The sequence below is a fragment of the Ptiloglossa arizonensis genome, chromosome 2 (assembly GCF_051014685.1).
Source record: "Ptiloglossa arizonensis isolate GNS036 chromosome 2, iyPtiAriz1_principal, whole genome shotgun sequence".
NCBI classification, from domain to species: Eukaryota; Metazoa; Arthropoda; class Insecta; order Hymenoptera; family Colletidae; genus Ptiloglossa; species Ptiloglossa arizonensis.
Window position 1 is genome coordinate 8,875,109 of NC_135049.1, and position 19,751 is coordinate 8,894,859.

At 46.8% G+C, this 19,751-nt stretch overlaps 2 protein-coding genes across 2 annotated transcripts in view; one reads left to right on the forward strand and one right to left on the reverse strand.

Annotated features, from left to right (window-relative positions):
* Positions 1-19,751, forward strand: part of LOC143155043 (uncharacterized) — a 184,253-nt gene that overhangs the window by 16,476 nt on the left and 148,026 nt on the right. The gene's annotated exons all lie outside the window — the stretch shown is intronic.
* On the reverse strand, positions 1,228-18,246 carry LOC143143573 (uncharacterized). The gene is made up of 5 exons (XM_076304963.1): positions 18,243-18,246; positions 18,103-18,134; positions 17,831-17,903; positions 12,158-12,328; positions 1,228-1,874 (listed from the first exon to the last, which is right to left on the reverse strand). Exons 1-5 carry the CDS (start codon positions 18,244-18,246, stop codon positions 1,777-1,779), a joined length of 378 nt encoding a protein of 125 aa, XP_076161078.1. The 3' UTR covers positions 1,228-1,776.

Below are 19,751 nucleotides of genomic sequence, written 5' to 3' on the forward strand. Positions count from 1 at the left end.
CGGTGCGCGTACACGTCGCGTACGCTTATAATTCATGGCAACGGTCGATAGTATCGTTATCTCGAAAGCAATTTCGCCGAGCGTGTGTCCCTTTCACCTGTCTTACGGTACACGCAACAACGATCCGCAACACCTGAACGGTGGATGTGTTCATTGTCGCCTAGGAGAAACAGTTATCCCTCTCACGAATGCGATATACAATCGATAGAGATGTAATTTGTTGAGGAAACCGAGTCGAGAAGATTAAATCTTTCGGGTAGATAATTCAATAGATTAGTCGGGCTTTCTCTTCGGTCGTTATCGGGTCCGAGACTCGCTACGCTCGTACCATTTATCAGGAAAATCTGCCTACATTGCTAAACGCGAAGTTTATCGAAGTGAATAATCCGGTCGGAATAACTCTGCTTCTGTCGCGATAAATAAAGGGCGGCGCGTGGGTTGCGAAACGATTCTTCGCGGTGGAAAACCAGGCCGAGCGAGAAACGATATTTCCCCGGGAATTTCCTTTCGGACGAAATCCCGTTCGAACGATTCGCGAGCTGATCGAACGCGAACGATCCTTTGGATCGTTCCAAGGTCCGCGCGATCGATTCGATGTACCAGGAATCGGTAAACAGAGGGACTCGATGATAACGAACGAGGCTGGGAAGAGGCACGTTGGATTCGATGATTTATAGCTGCATCGAGGGCGGCTCGCTAAATCAATTCCATCGTCGATCGATCCCGTCGTAGCCGCGTCCCCCGTGAAAGGGGGCCGCGTATGCAAATCCGTTCGACGGATAAATCGGCACCTAGGGCGACGTGGCGCAGTTAAATCGACAAATATTTATCGGTCCTAAAAATAATAACGTACCGTCTAACTTTTCGCACTTGGGGGTCCTTGGTCCGCCCACTGTTACGTGCATTAACGAGAGCCTTTCGGACATCGCGCACAAAGCTGCATTTTGCGCTCGTTGAACGAGCCCTGTGTGTTCCATCGAGGGCTATTGAATTATACGAACGATATTAGCCGGTACGTATACCCCCGCGTTGTAATTTATATCGCGGCCCGATTCGATGTTTCGCTCGTATCGGCCGGTAACAAGTATTTATTTTATTATTCCTGGCAGTCGGACCGATGGGAACGCGCAGTAATTTTATCTGGGTTTCGGTGTCGGAGGGGGGCGAGCGAATCATTTTTTTTCGCCAGTGAACCCGCCGACTACGGGGGTTGGTTGTTGTCGTTGCAAATTGGACCCGGCGCGTACCAACCGTGGCCAGACACACGTACGGCCGTGTATTCGAGAAAGTAACGTTTCTTTCGATAATATAATAGGAGCGAGCGTAAGAGGATCGTGGACCCCTTCGGGGGGGAACCCCGCTGAAAGTTACGATTCAAGTATCTACGTATCCCTACGGCCCTTTATCGGTGCTGGCTATTCTTCGCCACGGAAACGACAACGCAACGGGTAATTGCTCGTGGCGAATGCGTTATTTATCGTCGTTTAATCGCACGATCATCGAGACGTTTTGATTTATACGAGACGCGAGCGCGACGATATCGACGAACGGTGGTACTTTTCTCGCGAAACTCGCCTACCGTGATTCACTCGCGCGAACAAGGTCGATACGAATTCAAACGACGCGCCGTTGCAATTACCGATGCATCGCCATTGCGTTTACCGAATGCAATTACGCGTACTCGAGGACGCATTGTCGTCGGACGTTTACGAGGTCGTGCGTAAGAACGAACCACTGTTCGACGACAGAAATTACGCTCGATTTTAAAAAACGGGGTTAGCTTTTAATGGCAGCAATTTTGTCGTTGCACCTTGCCTCTTGCGCGTCCGTGTTCCGCTTGGTTCGTTTCTTCGTTTTCCGGGCGTCCGTGCTACCTGCGCGCAAAAGACGTCGATGATGATAATAATAATAATAATAATAATAATAATAATAATAATAAATTCCTCTTTTCAGCTTAGAACTCGTCGAACCGCTTCCGACGCTTCCCCGTAATCGAGACCGTAGCGAACGACGAGTAACGACTCGAAGAAGGAACGGAGATAAAAACAACGACGAAAAGAAGAGATGATCGAAAGTCTCTGTAAAAAAAAACAAAAAAAAAAAAAAAAGAAGAAAAAGAAAAAAGACAATAGAAAAGAGAAAGAAGAGAAAAGAGAACGGTAACGCGCTAAGCTGGTTCGAAACAATGTATGCAAATGTCGAACGTTCGAGTTACTAAATAACCGATTTAAATTGAACGCACGAAACGCGAGACGGCCAACGGCCGGTGAAAATGAATTCGTTCGCACGATGCAATTACGGTCCACGACGATAGTCACACCGTATGCATCGGGCTCGCATTACCGCGTATTACTATATCGTACTTTGTACGTGCACGCAATAATGCGTGTTCGAGCGGCACGATTTCCATCGTGGGCTCGTTAATGAACTTTTGTCGCGGTACAAGCTATTATCGCGTCGTTTCCGTGGAGCTCTGCAATCGCGATATGCTAATGCTCGCAGCTTCTCAAGAACTCGCTCGATCCGCACGAAGGTTGGCTCCGCGATCACGGGGCCGGTGTGTGCACGTACGTCTCGAAACGGTTGCGGTTTTATTTCGAACGGCACCGATTTCGGTCGGGTTCGAGAAGATCAACGCTGCCCACGGTGTCGTCGAAACGTCTCGCGTGTCCGTTGCTGCCCTCGCTTCCTCGTTGCGGTCGTGGATCCCCGCAATATTTGGACGCCGGATTTGTATCGTTTTTCTCGATGCACGATCGAGCACGGGCGAGACTACCCCCTCCTCCGATTCGGATTAATTCCAGCTGGAACCGATAAGTCAGTTCGAGGAAAAAAAAAAAGAGAAATTTCCACCGTGGGTCTGGATATTGTTTCACCGGCGCGCTTTTATTCGCCCGAGAGAGCCTTGGGTTTCGTTTCGGTTCTCGATTTATCGGGGCTACGGTAATAAATACAACGAGGAGGTAACGCGCGAAATTTCATCAGCAACGACGCAAAACTCGGCCAAAGAATAATTCGATCAAATCATGTTACACGGAAATTCTACGATCGGATTCTCCCGCGCGATTACGAATCGTTACGGTTCGAGCTCGTTCTCGTTTCTCGCTTTCCTGAAATCTTCGAATCGTTCCGATCGAAGCGCAAGGAACCGGTGTAATTTTGTCCACTATTTTCAAAGTAGGTCCTCGCGCTAGAGGAACGTGCCGCACGAGAGAAAGTAGGATAAATTCGACCAACGTCAACCTTGATCGGGTTCCAATTAACTTTCAAAGAAAAATTCCGGTAAGGAGAGTCGGATACAAATTTCGTCCGTTCTTCTCGAGGTTCGAAGCGACCTGTACATCTTCCGAAGCGATGTTTTCGCTCCGTTGGAACTAAACTTTGTTTCACCGACCGTCTTTAGAAATCGGTCGCGTGCGTGTTCACGAGTCAACAGCCCATTCCGAGTACCGTTTCGAAGAAAGAGTCGGAAATCGACAACCGGCCGGCCAAGGAACAAAGGTAATTTATTCGAGTCGATGTAAGATAATCGGAGGCGAAACACGAAAGCACGGAACACGTGCTATTACATAGTTGTAGAGCGAAACCCAGGAACCCCTGCAGCAACGCAGCTCTTGACACCCACGCGATAGAGCACGCTGCGCGCCGAGCGACTGATTGGTCCACCGCTTTTAATTGAAATATCCCGGACGTAGGTAACTCAAATGAAATTAATGCCGAAAGAACCTCGACGAGCCGTTCGGCCGGGGAATGTTCCAAACGATTTGGAATTTACGAATCGGAGCTGCGCTCGACGTATTTTTAAACATTTCCGACCAACGAGCCTGGACGAATCCACCGTGCGGGAGCACGAAAATAAAATGTTTTCTTGAATAAAAAAATGGAAAAGAAAAAAATAGAAAACGTTTGCACGCGCTGGATGCCACGAGTTTTCAAAGTCTCGAAATCTCGAATCGCGAATAGACGTTGGAAAAATCTTTCGAACGTGTACCGTTCCCGGAAATCGCAAAGCTAGCGAGAAAACACCCACCGATTCCATCACCGTTCGGTAAAGTTTCATCGAATCTTGGTTCCCGCGGTGTTCGAGGTACTTTCGTTGATCGCGACCCGGTACGATTTATCCGCGGAGTAACAAGACTCGCGACGACGTAATTACCACCCGAGCGGTATCTCCGGCGCGCTACAAAAATAATTGGTAATTACCGGCGCGCAATAATTATTGTAACGTCCGATACGTAACGTAAAGGGATACTCGGTAGACTCGATCCGCGTACGTATTAATCACCGCGCGGTACGCGTTAATCTTCCGTAGGAAGGAGTACGCGAATTTTCAGCAAAAAGGTTAATTGCGATCAACGGTCGAATCGGCGACGCGGAGGTGACGCAGAGTCTAAGGCGATAAAGGTAACGGAAGCGAAATCGAGTCGTCGGAGCGTAGTCGCGCGTGCGTACCGGCGGCGGGACCGGGTCGCCGAATCCGATAACGATCGAATGCATCATCTTACGCCCATCAGCGGCTCGTGAACCATTTTACCACTCGGACGTCGCATTATCGCCCTCATAAATCGTGCAGATATTGTTGGGACGAAAGCACCGCCATTACCGAATCCGACCGCGTCGTCATTATCGAGCCCAAAAGGATAATCTTGTTACGCGTTGTCAGGATCTCCGTTGGCGAAAGTACTTATCTCCCGCGTGTATCGCGCGGCCCGTGGAAGAAGCGGTGCCCGCGCGCGCGTGCACGCGTGTGCACGCGTGTGCACGCTTGCACGCTCGTTCGCTTCCTTGTCGGATTATGCGAAACGAGAGGCGTTCGCGCGCGTACGCACCGCGTCGATGCGCCACGGCCGAAAGATGATAAATGGAGTTTCGTTTCGCGCGGCAGCCCGGGTTTAATACCTTTTGTCGCGAGGAGACAGCCTCGGAAGCTATTAACCCCGGTAATCGATATTGCTCGGATCGAGGGGGGTCCGAGCGTGCCGCCGCTATTCTCCGAAATTGTTATTAACGAAGCTCTCCCCGGAGGTCTCACGGCCCCTTTCGGCGGGACGTTTATCGGCGATCTTTCGCGCCGTTTTAAACAAGCGTCGTTTCAATTTGGAGCGGAGTAATTTCGTTCCCCCCGTTAAGAGTACACGGTTTCACCCTCGATAACAGTCGTTGCAGGTTTACGCGCCAGGCGCGGCGCTAGCGTAGGCTCTTCTCAATGTACAAAGTATCTGTTCATCCGCGTTAATAAATGGAAATGGAAAATGTACCGAACGTTCACTCGGTTTGAAACTAGCTCCGTTTTTCTTTCGACGTTTGAAGTGACTTTTGGATTCGTGGCACGCAACAAGTGCTAACGTTGGCTTTTCTCAATGTACAAAGAATACGTTGATCCGCGTTAACAAATGGAAATGGAAAATGCATTGAACGTTCACTCGGTTTGAAACTAGCTCCGTTTTCCTTTCGACGTTTGAAGTTACTTTTCGATTCGTGGCACGCAACAAGTGCTAACGTAGGCTCTTCTCAATCTACAAAGTATGCGTTGATCCGCGTTAACAAATGGAAAATGAACCGAACATTCTTCTCTCGCGAACGAACTTCGTTTTCCTTTCGATGTTTGAAGTTACTTTTGGATTCGCGGGACGCAACAAGTGCTAACGTAGACTCTTCTCAATGTACAAAGTATACGTTGATCTACGGAAATAAATCTATACGTTGATCTATGCGTTAATAAATGGAAATGGACAATGTACCGAACATTCTTCTCTCGCGAACGAACTCTGTTTGAAACTAGCTTCGTTTCGCCTTTCGACGTTTGAAGTTATTTTTGGATTCGTGGCACGCAACAAGTGTTAACGTAGACTCTTCTGAATGTACAAAGTATACGTTGATCCGCGTTAACAAATGGAAAATGAACCGAACATTCTTCTCTGGCGAACGAACTCCGTTTTTCTTTCGACGTTTGAAGTTGCTTTTGGATTCGTAGCACGCAACGAGTGCACGCGATGGAAACTCGGAGCGTTTCGATCGATCGGAGATCTACGAATCCGCGCGCCAAAGTCACGCACACGCGGCCGGTTATCATCACGGTGTACCATCGGCGACGATGCGTGTTGCGTTTTACATTCCTCGCGACAACCGTTAGTTGAGCAATCGTAACACGCGCGTAACGCGGTTAAAAATAGACCCGACGCTCCAGTTGCTGAATTTCGCGTACAAACGCGAGCTATCGATGCGACGATCGCATTCCATCCTGGACGACCGATGGTACAATTTTTGCTCTCGAAACGAGCGCAAATTTCAGAGTTACTCGAGAGTCTGTTTTCAACGCTGACGTAGAAGAGGAATTTTTCCCCGTTGCGCGCCACAGAAAACTCGTATTGACCTTTTCCACTCTCGAGTCGATTCTCGATCGTCGCTCAATTCGGTGTACTTTCTCCAATTCGGAAAACCAATTTGGAATTTCAATTAAAATTCAATCGCTCCTTTCTTGCGAGACGTCACATACGTATACGAAACGTTGAAACGGAAATGTTCCGTTTGAAAGAAATTACACGATTCGAAGGATCAACGTGCTAGTTTCTGGTAGCAGAGAAGCATCGAATGCAGTGTTAAATTTGGAACACAGATTTGCTCGTGCGGTAGTTTCGCGAACAATTGCCCGTCTCGTTTTGCGAGGAGACGTCTCTCGTTCCGCGTGTCTCTGTTCGATTCCCTCCGCAGCGTTCTCCGTTGGTCGCTCCGGTTCGATTCCGTCGAGTTCGCGTCGACGTATCGGCGAGGGTCGCGATGCGAGGTGGACGATATCGGTACGAGAGAGTCGGAGGACAGTCGCCGGCGCGGCTGGGAATCATCATCAATTTCGTAATCGACAGCGCGTCGCGTTAAATGGATCTTCATTAATGACATAACGCAGGAGGGTCCGGCATCAACGACGCGTCGGTCAACGACGCACAGGTATCGCGTTACATTGGCTCGTATCGGTATTATAATGCCCGGGCCGGTTTCGGAGCCCCTTAATGGACTTGATTGATTTTCGTCGTGTGCCCGAATCGCTGGACAGACGCATTAGTTTCGAGGGGCCAGCGTTCACCGTCGTGGGGCCGGGTCGTGGCTTTCTTTTCTCGGTGACTCGGTTCTCGTCTCGCCCTCGCGACGCTCTCGCCACTCCAAGCGGCTTATCCGCGTGTAGGAGTCGTTCCTAGTCATCGCGAGGGTGAATCGCGATCGAATGGTTACTCGCCGCGCGGTTTCGCGATTCACCGAACGATACCAGAGAAACGCGACTATTTCGAACAGTGGCTCGTCGTTTCTCGTCCACACTTGCTTAGGGAAGATTTACGCGAGACAAAAATCGAAAGAGTGAGCTAAACGCGAGAAACGTACAATTTCGAACAGTTGCTCGTCGTTTCTCGTTTAAACTTGCTCGGGGAAGATTTACGCGAGAAAAATATCGAAAGAGTAACGCTTTTCGGAGCATTGGAGAAGCTAAACGCGAGAAACGCGACAATTTCGAACAGTGGCTCACCGTTTCTCGTCCAAACTTACTCGGGGCAGATTTCCGTCAAATAAAATTAAAAGAGTAACGCTTTTCGGAGTATTTCAGAAGCTAAACGCGACAATTTTGAACAGTGGCTTACTGTTTCTCGTCCAAACTTACTTGGGGCAGATTTTCACGGGACAAAAATCAAAAGAGTAACGCTTTTCGGAGCATTGGAGAAGCTAAACGCGAGAATTTTAAATACCCGTATCGCGAGGGAGAAGAAAAATCAATCTTGAAAGGAACGCGACTCGAGTCGATCAGCGTCGACAGTAACGCGTACGTACGTACCTCGAGGGGAATATTGTAAAAACGAAAGTCGTCTTACGGATCAATAAAGTACGATAACGCGGTCTGTGTTGTTATTCCGTAGGCGATACCGAAACCTTGTCGGCTTCCGTTTTCCCTGGTGGAACGTTTCGCATAATTGGAAAGATTTCCGTGCAGCTCGGTAGTCGATGATTGCGATCGCGCAATTCAGAAGCCCGTTTCCGTTCGCGACGCGTTTCGACAGAGGAAACGGTAGCCCTGATGCTCGATTTCCACGAACCGTTGCCATTACGCGCCGCGTAACTCTTCGATCGTGCCCGTTTCGCAACTTTGTTCGCGTCTGCATACGATTTCGTAATTATCGACCCGGGAACGCATCGACGGGTGCGCGAACGACGCGTATCATTTTCCGGAACGAGTGAATCGAGGCGATTCGTCTTCGTAACGCGACAGCCGAGAATGAAAATCGGAAGCAACGGTGCACGGAGTTGAAAACGGCCAACGACGGGACTGTTTGCCAGTTGTAGTCGATGTAACGACACGTGGCTTCTATAAGAACACACAGCTCGCCGTTACGACCGGTTGCCCGTGTAACCGTCTAATAAAAGTGATTCTACTTTGACTCCGAGACGCCGACGCGTTGTCAATTTGCCTCCCTGTCGTGCTATTCTTCCGCGCGTTATCGATGCCTAGCGCGATGCGATCCAAGAACCGACCGAGTGGTTCAATGCTCGAATATTTTACGTTGCAATACAACGACATCGAACCGTGCAGTACTCGAGAAGTCAAGGATTGGTGGACGATCTCGATACCGGCTTTCCTATTTTTTCCGTTGGTGTGCCGACGCGATCGTTACAATCTATTCACTTGTTCGTAACCGTACTCCGCTGCACGACTGTATTATATTTATCTAAAAATGAACGTCCTATTTACATTTTCTCTTGTGCCGAACTATTCCATAATCGCACATTTTACGATTATTCGAACGCTACGAACGTTCGAATAATTTTCGAACATTGGAACGGTCGAGTATCGTTGTTCCAATGTTTCGGTCCCATTGCAACTATTCGAATATTCCCGCATCGTTGCGAGATATTTGAACATTTCCGTTATTGTTCGAATACTCGAGCAGTTCTTTGCGCATAATTAAAACCATCGATCACGTTGAAACAAGATCGTTACAAATTCACTTGTACGTATACGCGCACACTCGCGAAAGAACCCGATACGTTCATCACCGATGGCTTTCGTAACGCAAAGGTGGCAGGCGTCTTTCAAAGCGTATTAATACCATTTTTTTGTCTTTTTTTTTATACATTACTCCCGATACTTTCCACTGTCGTTAGAATCGTCATTATGCTTTCTTTCGCTTTCACAAAAGTATCAATTGATACGAGTACATCGTCGGCGCAAGCCGCGGGTAAGGAGGCGCGCGATAAAATTTTATCGACTCGAGGCACATTTTACGGCGTAACTTAACTTTACTAAACTCTGCCCTCGTATAACCGAGGATTATTTTACACCGGACATTTTTACGACCGTATCGCGGGGTAAATCGACGAACGCTCGTCGCTGTTGCGATACGCAACGCGTATCGTTGCATTTGCCGATGCGCTTATTCGCGAACGATACAATACGTCGCGAAATCGTCGATCGTGTGGCAACCAAGTGCTCGAAGAGGTCGTTTCGTACTTTTGCGCAGGCTCGAGATCGTTTGCGCACAGAAAAATAAAAAAGTCACCCATACGGTACGTACAGGGTACCGAGAGTTACTCGAAATGAAATTCGTGCCAACGGATTTCGCGATTCGAAAACACCGGATCGGAAAAATATGAAAAAAATCGAGCACCACCCCAAGGATACGAAGTTTGAAAATCGCGAGGCGGATAATTTCCATTTGAAGAATTCTCACCGGTTTCGAAGCGAACAGGGTTTCCATGCACGCACCGTTGTAAGAAAGAATCTGAAATTCTGTTTTATTAGTGGCATACTAATTACCAGCGAAGCAGTAGATTCAAAGATCGGCATTATTCTTAATCGCTCAAACGTTAATTAGAATTCTCCACCTCCTTCCAGATAATAATCGCGTTGCGAGGCTACCGCGGATAGCGGGACAAATAAAATTTGTTGCATTAAGTAACACACGGAATGCAACAACTGTGCGCGTTTTATCTTCCATAAAACCGGATGCAAAAACGGCACTTGCAGTCGGATAAGCTCGAACTATTACATCTTCCTCGTTCTTTACGCTTGTTTTTGGTTTCCATTCTTCTCTCTCTTTCGCTCTCTCCTCTCTCGTTCGTTTATACGACCGTATCGAGTTCTTCGCAAGGGTTCTCCGCTCTTCCGATTCTCGAACGGAGTCGTCTTCGACTCGTCTCGATCGTCGCTGGATTTCTTTCTTTTCTCGCAAACGCGCAAATACGTTTCAAGAGCCGAGAAATCGAGCAGTGTATCCGTTGCAGTGTCTCTCAAACTGCCCATCGCGATCCTACCACGGCTCGTGAAATTAATATACCGAGCGAAGCGGTTAAAACTCATCGACCGAACGGCCTGTCTACTTTCGACGATGGAAATAATGTACTTTATCGATACAATAATTTATCTCCAACCATTTATCGTATCCGAAACGAACGCATCCAATGAGCCGAACTCGCGATGATTCGCGAAACGAACGAAACGCTAACCGCGCGAGTTCGTTGGGCCTTTCTCTCTCTCTCTGTCATTATTTCTCTATCATTATCATCGTTATCGCACGAGACGAAATCTTTATATTCGAACGAGACCCGTACCCGTACGATATTCGCTACCGCGTTGAATCTCAATTCCTTAATTAATCCTTTGAAGTTTAATTATGCTCGCATGTCACTTATCGCTGGATCTGACTTCATTTTGCGCGCATACGAGGCCTTGTAACGTCGAAAATAGTGACCATGTGGAAAACAGTGTTGCAACTGACGAGTTCTGTTATTCATAAAGGAAGCTTTTATAGGACGCGCGTGGTTACGAACAATTGCATCGCTCGCGTTATTAGCGCGTGTCGTGTCTACGGACTCGTTTCAAAAATTGATTTTCGATCGTTGCAGCGACGTTTTCTCGAACGATAGTTCCAAGAGAACGAGAAGATAGTATCTTTGTAGCATCGTTGTAGCATCTTTGTAGCATCGTTGTAGTATCTTTGTAGAATCGTTGTAGTATCTTTGTAGTATCTTCGTAGCACTGTTGTAGTATCTTTGTAGAATCGTTGTAGTATGTTTGTAGCATCGTTGTAGCATCTTTGAAGCATCTTTGTAGCATCGTTGTAGTATCTTCTCATCGATAAGTGAAAACCAAGCGTTTCGCAGCGTGTCGCTTGTACAAACGTCGCAACCGAATACGCTTCGACGAATCAACGAAACTTGGAACGTAACCATTAATTTTGATCCATCCTGTACTTTTCGTTTGGCGTCTCACCCTATCCACCTCACGGTCCCTCCGTCCCTCTCCCTTAATCTAATCCCAAGCTCGTCCTCGTCCTCTTGGCTCGCGTTCGTCTTCCACTTCAACCCCCTCGTTTCGGTTGCTGCCCTCCCGCCAACCTTCGCTCCTCCTTTTTCCCCCCTTTCCGCGATCCTCCTGCCGTGTGGATGGTGCACGCACGCCCGTCGAAATTTATGATTAACATATCGCCATTGTTGCTGCCTCCTTTATTCTTTCGATTTACAAAGGAGGAGCAAATTTACGAGCCGCGTCCCTCGCTTTACCCCTTTATTTTCGCTGCTCGTGCGCTCCGCGAGGGTCTGTTTATCGTCCGACTCGTTCTTTTGGCTACTCCTTCTTTTCCTTCTCCCTACGCTTTCGCTACGACTTTTGCCCCGGCGAGAAACCCGCACGGAAATAACAAGGAACGCCGGTGCTTAGAAAACGTTCGCATCGTTCGAAACTCTATCGTCCTCGTCGCTGGACGATCATTGTTACTCCCGAAACCGGTACCAAGATCGGTCGCCAATTCTCGATACAAGTTTCCGCGCAGTAAACCCAGCAACGATACCTTATCGACGCATCGTTGATCCCGAACGAGTTCCTGACTCGAGTTGGCCAAATTCCGAAACGAAGCTCGGTAACGATAAGCTACCAACTCTAAATACAAGACGACGAATCCTCAGGTTCCGGTTACACAGGATGTAGAGCTCGCGTAGCTAATTTTTCCGTGAAAAAAATTATCGCATTCTCTTTCCTTTGCGAACGTACCTCTTTCGGTTTTCAGAAGATACGATAAAGTTCTCTACGGTGATCTCGATAACGGGTTAACATCGACGATCAAAAATTGCGTCGAACTTTGATCGTAAATAATTATTTACGAACCGATCGTGTACTTACGCGCAATGTTCACCGCGTCGGGACAAGGATCTCCAGCAGTCTGCAAAAACGTGTTAAAATCGGAGCCAGACAGGTTGGACCCTTTCTTCGTTAATAGTGTGCGAAGTAGCGAGCGATTTCCCTCCGATATTACGCGAAGATGTGGTAACTTGGCGTAGAACGAGGCTGGTTCTGAATGATTATTTGCGCAGTTATCGACAAAAGAAAAATAGTGGTATTACTCGAAATGAGCACCTTTCGCAGTGATGCAGGCTTGGAAACGACGCGACCAATCGACCATCGCAACGTGCACAGCCACCACGGTTATTTCAAAAGCTGCTTTTATCGGGGTGTTCTTCGAGCGATTCGAGTTCCTATCGGAAGGTTTACAAGGCTCTTCGACGTTCACTACAATTTATAACCGTACATGGCTGGAATCTAGGCTGCGAGAGAATCAATTATTGTTTCGCGAGGAACGTGTTCCGTCAACCCCTTGCTCCTCGTCCTCGTGAACGCTAAATTTTCTTTTCGAAGACGTTACGTATATCAAGGCTTCTTTCTAATACCTACGAGAGAACGTACTCGAACGTGGACGAGACTCGATCGTGGTTCTTGCGTTTCGTCCGATTTCCTTACCGCGAATCTCGTACGATATCGTAGACGAAGTGATCGAAGCCTGGCGTATTAAAATCAAAGTCTACCAAACACTTGGAAGAACTGGTAGAAGATAGCAAAGATAGATTTTCTACGATATCGCAGACGAAGTGGTCGAAGCCTGGAGTATTAAAATCAAAGTCTACCAAACACCTGGAACGACTGGTAGAAGATAGCAAAGATAAGTTTTCTACGATATCGTAGACGAAGTGGTCAAAGCCTAGTGTATTAAAATCGAAGTCTACCAAACACCTGGAAGGACTAGCAAAAGATAGCAAAGATAACTTTTCTACGATATCGTAGACGAAGTGGTCGAAGCTTGACGTATTAAAATCGAAGTCTACCAAACACCTGGAAGAAGTAGTAAAACCGAGCAAAAATAGGTTTTCCAATACCTTGGTTCAGCTTGCAAGGCAAAAGCAACTCGAGAGTGGCCATGTGCAGAGCTTGGTTTCCCCGATAGCCCAAATTTCAATCCATTCGACTGCAAAGTACCTTCGGAACCTTGTGACTAACTCGAGGAACGCCATGTGCAGAGCTTGGTTTCCCCGATATCCCAAATTTCAATCCATTCGAGTGCAAAGTACCTTCGGAACCTTGTGGCTAACTCGAGGAACGCTCCGAGAAAAACAGCTCCCGAAAGCTTCTTTCGATCGTCCACCTTTTTATTTCTGTTCGTAACTGTCGCAGTCTTTCGTCCAATAATTACGTATCGATACTTGTATTCTTCTCTCGACACGATTTTTCGCGCCTTTTGACTCAGCTTTTCTTTACGCGAGGTATCGTTGCGGCATCTCGCGAACAATTTCGAAATCTCTCGCAGAGTCAAAGACAACGGTGTTTGTTGTTTTGGTTACAGTAGCCCGATACACTTTTACCGTAGAAGGTACGGGAAGGCTAGGTACTGTTAGACCAGGCCGCTGGATGCGGTCGGATGTTGTTACCGGGTTGGGCGTGCGCAGTCATCGACGAAATGATGTTGACAGGTGCGGCGCGAAGTCGCCACGGGTTAGAATCCGATCGTGTTTTCCGGTAGCGACACGCGATACAAGCGCCGCGTTCCTGGAGATATTGGACGTACCGTCGATAGATTTTATTTGCTGAAAGTCTATCGCCGTGGCGCTTAGAAAGTCGGCGTACGCGTCGGATCGCTTTTGATAACGCTATCACGAGCGACGCGCGTGTTAGAGCGAAATGGAAACGCTGGATCTAACGATTGCACAGTGCCGATGACCGGTTAACGTAATTTTCTCTTTCATTACGAACGCGATGAGAGAGTTGCTTCGATTTTCTTCCTCGAAGGTGGACGAGACACGTTCGATTCGTGTCGTATCGTTCTTGTCGACGACGCGGCCCGAATATCGAGGAAACGCGAGTCTCGAGCGATCGTACTCTAATCGCAATGTCGCGCGTTTTCATCCAATCCTGGATAAGTCAACGGTTCGTGAATTTCGTTCGTTTTTACGTTAAATCGAGCCCGCTAGGTACGCGCGGGTAATTCGATTTTATCCGCGCGCACGATCGACGCGTTCGAATTTATTTCGAAGCTACTCAACGACCTTACGATCGTAAAATATCGATACCGAACTCCCGTTACGGATAAGTTTCAGATTCGACGCTCGGTACTCGTCCGAAAAGTATTCTCGTCGTAAAGGATTGTCGTCATCTCTAGCTACAGTATGAGTAACATTGTGGCTTAAAAATGTTTTCGTTGGCATAGATCCACACGCGCTCAGACCTACAGCAGACGAGACAACGAACTTCGATACATTTCTGTCTTCTTTATTTTTGTTTCATGCACACGTTGATACGCGCGCGTGTACGGTCTACCGTACGTCACGCTTTACATACTTCTCTCGCGTTCACGCGTTCACGTGTCGGTGAGTTTTCTTTCTTTTCTAATTTGATTTTAAGCACGCGCGCGACCTTTCATTGCGCGGGTACAACGTGCAGCTACCTTTTCTGGCAGTCGAAGGATACAGTTACACAAACATTTCAAATACGAACCGTACAGTCGGAAGCGTACCTCTCGGGAACGAAAAGTCCATGTACGGACAAGGACCTCGGATCGTTTATCATCGTTCGTATCGGGTTGTTCGGAAAGCCACTTTGTTTTTCAGAATGGGGAATATGCAATTTAACAAAATGTTTATACGCTCTAAATAAATCGTGTTTCATTTTTACAAAAAAAAAAAGAAATGACTTTCCGAAGAACCTACCATTTCCATTTATAACCAAAAACATGCAGGAGATTGAGTCATTTCATCGATATTCGTTTCGATGATCGTGTTTCATGTTTACAAAAAAAAAAAAAACAACGAAATGACTTTCCAAACAACCTAATATTTTCTAGACTGGTCGAACACCAGTCGATATTGAATTTTAACAATTGTACGCAACTTTGCATCAAGAAATAATTAACGTAGGAAGATAAGATTGCTCGTTCGTTCCTACAAATGTGAAATAGTTTACAGAACAACGATTACGCTGTAAATAAAATTCGCCGTAGAATACGATGCACGGAAAATACTTTTGTTTTAAAATTGCCGTAAAACGATTTTTTGAGAAAGTCTAGGCCCGAGCGGTCGACCGACCGAAATTGACCGTGATCTCTTATGTAATTCGCTGGAGGCAAGTTCAGGGAATTACTTAATCCAATGGAAAAGTAGTTTCGAGTATCAACGAACTACACGACCTTTGACCCTTCGACAGTTCACTAAAAGCGACGAAGCGCGGCCGAAAATGCTTCTTTCTTTTTATTTTCGAAACCAGCGGGAATAGTGTAAATAATCGACGATAATACGTTTCGCGTAACGATCTTGTAATTCTCGTACGCTACGAAACCGAGCGATTCAACAAACTCGAACGAGATTCGTTCGCGAGATCGTTGAACACTTTCGTTCGACGAATTTTATAAATATTTAATAACGATTCTTCTCACCCGTGTCCGACCGACTCCGTTTTAAGTGTCGATAAACTAGGTGTCCGTAGTCGAGGGTTAATACCGTTCCAGGTTTACGGAGTGCCTAACTTATCCAGTATATTACATCGTGTAAAGTACACCTTGTTAAACGCCAGTAAACTTTAACACGATCTTCCAACTATTCTGAGTAGCCTGTGGCGGTACAAGTTTGCAGACGATTCGTTACGTACGATTGTACGATCTTCGTCGAGTACGGTTCTGCTTAATTTTCGGTAGAAACGATCAGGTTAGCGAACTTTAAAACGGAAGCTCCCACTCGCAGCTAGAACGTGAGTTATGCGGTCTCAGGGTGATTCGTTGAGTGTGCCTCGTGGCCGACCTTGACGTCAAGTAACGCTTCGGTCGCTTTAAACCTGTGTTCGAGTTTCGGAAGCTGAAGGAAAACGATTCCTTGCGAGTTTCTTGCCGCGACACCTTTCGCGCCAGTTTCGCCAAAGGTCGCGCATTTATTTATTCCTTAACCGCGCTCGTGACGTCTTTGAGATCTCGCGAGCGATCTCAGGCGGAGCGGTTCGGTAGAAAAGTCGAGGTTTGAAATTTTGTCCGGTTTACCGATCGCGAGCGAGAGAACCGTGCGGTTTCGCGTTCGATGCGAGCGTAGCCGGGATCACGATGGCAAAAAACTGTACGGCGAATAAGAGAGACATTACGAGCGTAAAGTATCATCGTAATCGACGTTAAATTGTTAGCTCGACGCTTGCGGAGATACCGGTGTACCCTTGCACCGAATGGCGGGAGGCTGCAATTTTGTTACGATACGGATGAAATGTCGGCTCGAATTCGGTGTTCGTTTCCAAGAAGATAATTCATCCCTAAAGAGGTTAACGCAGCGACGGTAAGCGTGTCTCGACGAGGAGAAATCGTACGGAGTGAAATGAAAAAAAAAAGAAAAAAAAAAAAAAAAAAGCAGAGACGATCCTCTTTTGGTAGGAACGTTCACGATAATCGGAGTTTTACCCGGAGGTTTTTTAAATGTAATTTACGTCACGAAACAAATCTTATCCACCCCGCTGTTACCACACGCACGCCGCCTTACCGCCGCCGCCTGTACCGTCCGCCTTTCTCCTCGTTTTTGTAAACCGGCCCTAATTCGTCCGCGGCGGCCAACCGAGACCGGGAACTTCCACGCGAGCTATTCAAACGTGCTTGCCAAATAAACGAAATTCTAACAATATCAAACAATACCGGAACGCGGCCAACCAGGAAACGACGTCGTTGAAGAAGACGGCGAAACTGCGATAATATCCGGGGTTTTCACACCACGTGTCCCGAAACACCCACGCTTTGTAATATCTCTTCGGTGACCCGCGGCTCGGGGTAACTTTCTCGTGGAAATCACCATTTCGTCGATCTCGAATTCAACGAGAAACCCCCGCCCGCGACTCGATGGATCGTTGCTCTCTGGGTAATATGTACGGAAACCCCGTAAAAAGAAGAAGTCGATCGTTTCAATTTGATCGATCGAATTTCAATTAAAAAGAAGAAAATGAAAAATTGAATTATACCGATTTGTCACGATCAACTCTAACGAATATCTATTTATCACCATCGTCTTCAATAAATACCTATTTATCACGATCGATCCGATCGACCGTTCGATTTTAAATCTTGTTTCGTTCGTCGAGCTGCGTTATTTACTCGCGCGCTCGTGTTTACGTCGAATCGGTGGTAAACGCGGATCCTTCTATTTTCGGTGGTTCCGAACGAAATTGCCAATAAAAACGAGGAAACGCTCACGGTAGTGTGCACGTTGACGTTAACTTTCCTTTTGGCGTGGAAAGTGCTAATGAACGCGGTAGCCTGAAAAAAGCGACGAAGAAGGGAAACCTACGAAGATGGATAACGAAGGCGTAAGGATCCTAATTGTGGATCTACGTCGGATCACCGAGAAACCTGTAAGACGACTTCGTCTACGCGGTACGTGAAATCAAAAAACATTGAAAAACCCGCAAGATGGATTCTTCGTGGGTTTAGCGCAGTGTTTAATGAAGTACGAAGTATGCAGTGCACGATCCCGACGTGATTCTCTTTCGACACGAATACCAGCAGATACGTACTTCGTACTTCGGCGTCCAATGATAAATTATGCAGCCATAGGACTCCAGATACGAAGCTTTTTCTCCTACAGGGCTGGAAATGAAAAATTATACAACTGGATAGGTACGCCGTAAAAACAGTCGCTTTGCTCGATATCTATTGACTCTTTGAATACATATCCATAATATTACCGTTAAGAAGTCAGGGTCCACGAGCCGACGAGGACAATTTCACGAACTTCGTTGTCGTCGTTGTCAGTTTTTGATCAATCTTCCAGTTTTATCGTTCGTACAACGATGCGTTCTTCCGTCTGTCTTGCAGCCACTGTTACAAATATCGTTCAAAGTTTTAGTAACGCTCGTTGGTAAAATTCCTACGGAATGGAATTGTTCGTTTACGATTGTTCGAGCATCGGCGAGCTCCTACCGGTACCCATCGGTAAATGATCGTCGATCGAGACGCGTCGAGAAGAAAAACACCAACAACAATTAGTATCTCGGCAAAAACATCGATACGATCCATCGATTGTATCGCAAAAACAAAAGTATCGCGGTGTTTATCGGCTGACGACAAAAATAGAGGTATCGGCACTTGCCGTGGACAACGATAAACAAAAGTACGGATACCGAGCCGACGATAAAAACAAAAATTTCAATATACGTTAACGAAGAACAAAAACGGACGGTCGATGTTTATTAATAGCCGAGGAAAATAAAAGTATCGGATATCCACTAATAGATAAGAGAAACGAGAGTACGAATACCTCGAGTCTCGACAAACCCATTTGAAACGATCATCGATTAAACGGGGCTAATAATTCGTAATCATCGAGCGACGATTCGCAAACCACGGTTTCCTTTTCCGTCTTTCTCGTACCGTTCTATAATTAACGAGTGCTGAAATCAATTCGCGCTTCGTTTTGCATTTACATATAAAACACGAACGACAAGTGTACCGATACTTTGATCCGGGCAGTAATTTATGCAGCGATGATGCGTAACTTCGAATCGGGGCACAGACGACTACGAACGTTCTCCGACGAAAAAGAATAGTCGAGGAGAACGTGGTTTCCATGGACGTATGAAAAAGCTCCGTAAGTTTCGAGCGTTTCGAGCGCTCCGCGCGGCACGGTGAGCCGTAAATTGAAAAAGATCCACCGAGAGCGAGATTCTTGTCGAAACGGTCTGAAAACCGAGAGCGGACAGCTCGTAAATCGTAGATAGTAGAGAACACGAGAGCACCGAAGAAAGTTGTAATTTGCGTTCCGATTGGCTCGTACGTAATCGCGTCTCTGTAATTCTCGCTAAGTGGAGTATACATCGCAACAATGTGATCCGCGCGTTACCGATGAACGATAATTGAGTAATTTACATTCCGAGACCGATGAGTAGATCACGTTTATGCCCCGCGTTATTATTCGATACGTAGCGAACTAACGATATCTGTTATTAGTTATCGCAAAGAGCGGTACGGTACCTATTATTAAGCGCGACAAATTGGAATGCACGTGCCCCCTTACACGCGTGTTCTTGATCTTTCAGGCGTGTGTTTACCGTGAAACGTTGGGAGCGAGTATTTCGTGATTTTTAAGTGGCGTGTAGTTTGTAACAACCGAAGTTCTGATTGTTTTTCTTCGCTTTTCGTTCTTAAGAGATCTCATCGGCTTTAAATAGAACGGTTCCGTATTTCTGGAATACTTTTTGTCGATCCGAGCGCCGCAAGGGTGGCGCAAAGGGTACGAGCGCACTCTCCGATCGACCTTCCTTTCTCAACGATACCGATCGCCACTGACAAACACCTCCAACTCTCGAGTACTCTCTAGTTAAGACAAAAATTAAGGAATCGGCACTCGCTGTGGACAACGATGAACAAAAGTACGGATATCGAGCCGACGATGGAAACAAAAATTTCAATATACGTTAACGAAGAACGTATATTATC

Excerpts from the sequence above, each read along its gene's own strand:
- LOC143143573 (XM_076304963.1), bottom strand. Across the intron at positions 12,329-17,830 it reads ATTGGACGCCGAAGTACGAA|AACCAGCCTCGTTCTACGCC; the intron begins GTACGTATCTGC and ends ATAATCATTCAG. Across the intron at positions 1,875-12,157 it reads CGACGCGGTGAACATTGCGC|GTAGCACGGACGCCCGGAAA; the intron begins GTAAGTACACGA and ends TTTTGCGCGCAG.